The following is a 2500-nucleotide window of genomic DNA, read 5'->3' as shown; positions in this document are numbered from 1 at the left end:
GTGTGTGTGTGTGTGTGTGTGTGTGTGTGTGTGTGGGTGTGGGTGTGGGTGGGTGGATGGGGGGTAGTGTGTGTGTGGGTGGGGGGTTGTGTGTGTGTGTGTGTGTGTGTGTGTGTGTGTGTGTTTGTTTGTGTGTGTATGTCCTATCTAATCTACTTATTTGCACATTTGTCTCCACTGCATACATCAGTCCGTATCTGCCTCGTCCCATTTCGGCCAAAGAAAACTCAAGGTGTCCATGGCATATATTTTTTTTTAATGCGATGCTGCGGTTATCCCAGATTCCTTGCCGTGAGTCGCGTCAGATTATTAGCCACGTCTCTAGCCCAGTGATTGAGGATTAGAGAAGAAATGTTACCAATTAGTCCCATGGATAGTATTCTTGATGGGACTGTGAGGTGACTCTCCTTCGGGAATATCTTTTTCTGTGGATGTGCACTAACTTGTGAAGGGAGGAGAGGCGATAGTTTGATGAATGTAATGATTTTACTATTTATTATAGGATGTAAGGGCCCTAGATTTTTACTGTATTTCATTGGTACTTAAATATTGTTGTTATTAAAATGTTATCATTGCTATGATTATTAGTTGCTTTTTTATTACTAATATTATTATTTTTATCATCAATCATTATATTTATTAATGTTACCATTGTTATTTTATTATTATTATTATTATCTGTATCATTATCATTATCGTAATCAGTATCATCATCATCACCATCACCATCATGATCACCACCACCATCATCATCATCATCATCATCACCATCATCATCATGATCACCACCACCATCATCATCATCATCACCATCATCATCATCACCATCATCATCATCATCACCACCACCATCATCATCATCACCATCATCACCATCACCACCACCACCATCATCATCATCATCATCATCACCATCACCATCATCATCATCACCATCACCATCATCATCACCAGCCAAGCACACGTGTCCCTAACGCCCTCCCCTTGCCTCGTGCCCCACAGAAGCGGCGGGGCAACTAGGTGTCGACGGAGCTCCGAACGCCCGAGCGAAGGCCAAGTCCAGACCCACGATGGCCAGCGTGACCTCCAGCGCCGGGAACTTCCTTTCGGTAGGGTGGCTGTCTCGCTGTTTTTCGTCTTTCATTTCTTTCTGTATTTATTTACTTTAAATTTGTTTCGAAGTAATTTTGTTTTGTTTGGTCTGTCTTTTTTCATATACCTTTTTGGTCTGTTTTAGTTCATCTTTGTTGTTTTAGTTTCGTTACTTTTGGTTTTACTTTGCTTTACTGCCGTTCTTTTGTTTTATTGTCGTGTTTTTACTTGGCTCCATTGTCGGTTATGTAACTTTGTCGATTTCTTTTTCGTTTTAATTGTCGTGTTTTTCTCTTTATTTTTCCTTGTGTATCGTTCAAAATGCTATTTCGTTTTTATGGCTTTATTGCCATGACCAAACCCTCCTGTTCCCTTGACGTTCTCTAGTATGAGAGAGGTTTCCTTATTGCATTTTCTGTTTTCGTCTCGTTTCGCGGAATTTATTACCGTCTCCTCGCTGTTTCTCATTTCCCATGCTTTAATGCCGTTTTTGCTTTATCTTCGTTCCCTCAATTCTTGTTTTGTTTTGTTTCTTAATCGTTTTATTAGTGCACGATATTGGTGAACTTGCCAGCATTCCTGGCAGTCATCGGCTACGCATACACAAAGGAGATTGATTTTTCCATATACTTTATCGTCCTCTTCACTAATCGCAGCTATGATTACAGTGCGATAGCCCATGGGCGATTGTGAGCGCGTGGTGGAGTGTGCTCGTGTGTGTGTGTTTGTGTGTGTGTGTGTGTGTGTGTGTGTGTGTGTGTGTGTGTGTGTGTGTGTGTGTGTGTGTGTGTGTGTGTGTGTGTGTGTGTGTGTGTGTGTGTGTGTGTGTGTGTGTGTGTGTGTGTGTGTGTGTGTGTGTGTGTGTGTGTGTTTGTTGTTGATGAGATTACCTAATCGCTTGTAGCTTATATGTCATTTCAGGAAAAAGTATTTTGAAGACTTTCAAGGAAACTCGTCAAGGTTTTATTTTTTCCTGGTCCAATGTGTACGTCATCTTCACGGTAAAGCAATCAGTCATCCAAACGCATTTGTAATCTAATTGAGCGAACATAGATGCTGAATGACAAAATAAGTTATTATGTGATTGTGTGTGTGTGTGTGTGTGAGTGTGTGTGTATGTGAGTGTGTGTGCCTAAATGGGTCTTGTTTGTGTGTAAGGTTGCAATCACACACACACACACACACACACACACACACACACACACACACACACACACACACACACACACACACACACACACACACACACATACGCGCGCGCGCACGCACGATTGAAATATCTTCGCAAAGCTACAGCGACTTCCGAAACCAAGAGACGAGTAGATTTCGCCGAGCACTAAGTGAATCCTCCCCCGCGCTACTTTACTAAAACCACAATAGGCAATGTCCTTTGTTTTTTGAGCTGAAC

The 2500-nt window shown here is 41.8% G+C and overlaps 1 protein-coding gene across 7 annotated transcripts in view; it reads left to right on the top strand.

Moving 5' to 3' along the window:
- The window catches only part of LOC113812358 (sodium-independent sulfate anion transporter), an 89631-nt gene that overhangs the window by 54962 nt on the left and 32169 nt on the right, over positions 1-2500 (top strand). For 6 of the 7 annotated variants that reach the window (XM_070132178.1, XM_070132177.1, XM_070132182.1 and 3 more), the window contains exon 2: positions 1003-1109. In XM_070132178.1, the coding sequence (XP_069988279.1) occupies positions 1071-1109 (39 nt within the window). In that variant the 5' untranslated portion in view covers positions 1003-1070. Of the gene's footprint in view, positions 1-954; positions 1110-2500 lie in introns of all 7 variants that reach the window. The other variant, XM_070132183.1, reaches the window with a different exon arrangement.

Source organism: Penaeus vannamei, chromosome 17 (assembly GCF_042767895.1).
Source record: "Penaeus vannamei isolate JL-2024 chromosome 17, ASM4276789v1, whole genome shotgun sequence".
Lineage (NCBI taxonomy): Eukaryota > Metazoa > Arthropoda > Malacostraca > Decapoda > Penaeidae > Penaeus > Penaeus vannamei.
This window is presented reverse-complemented; position numbering and strand designations above follow the sequence as displayed.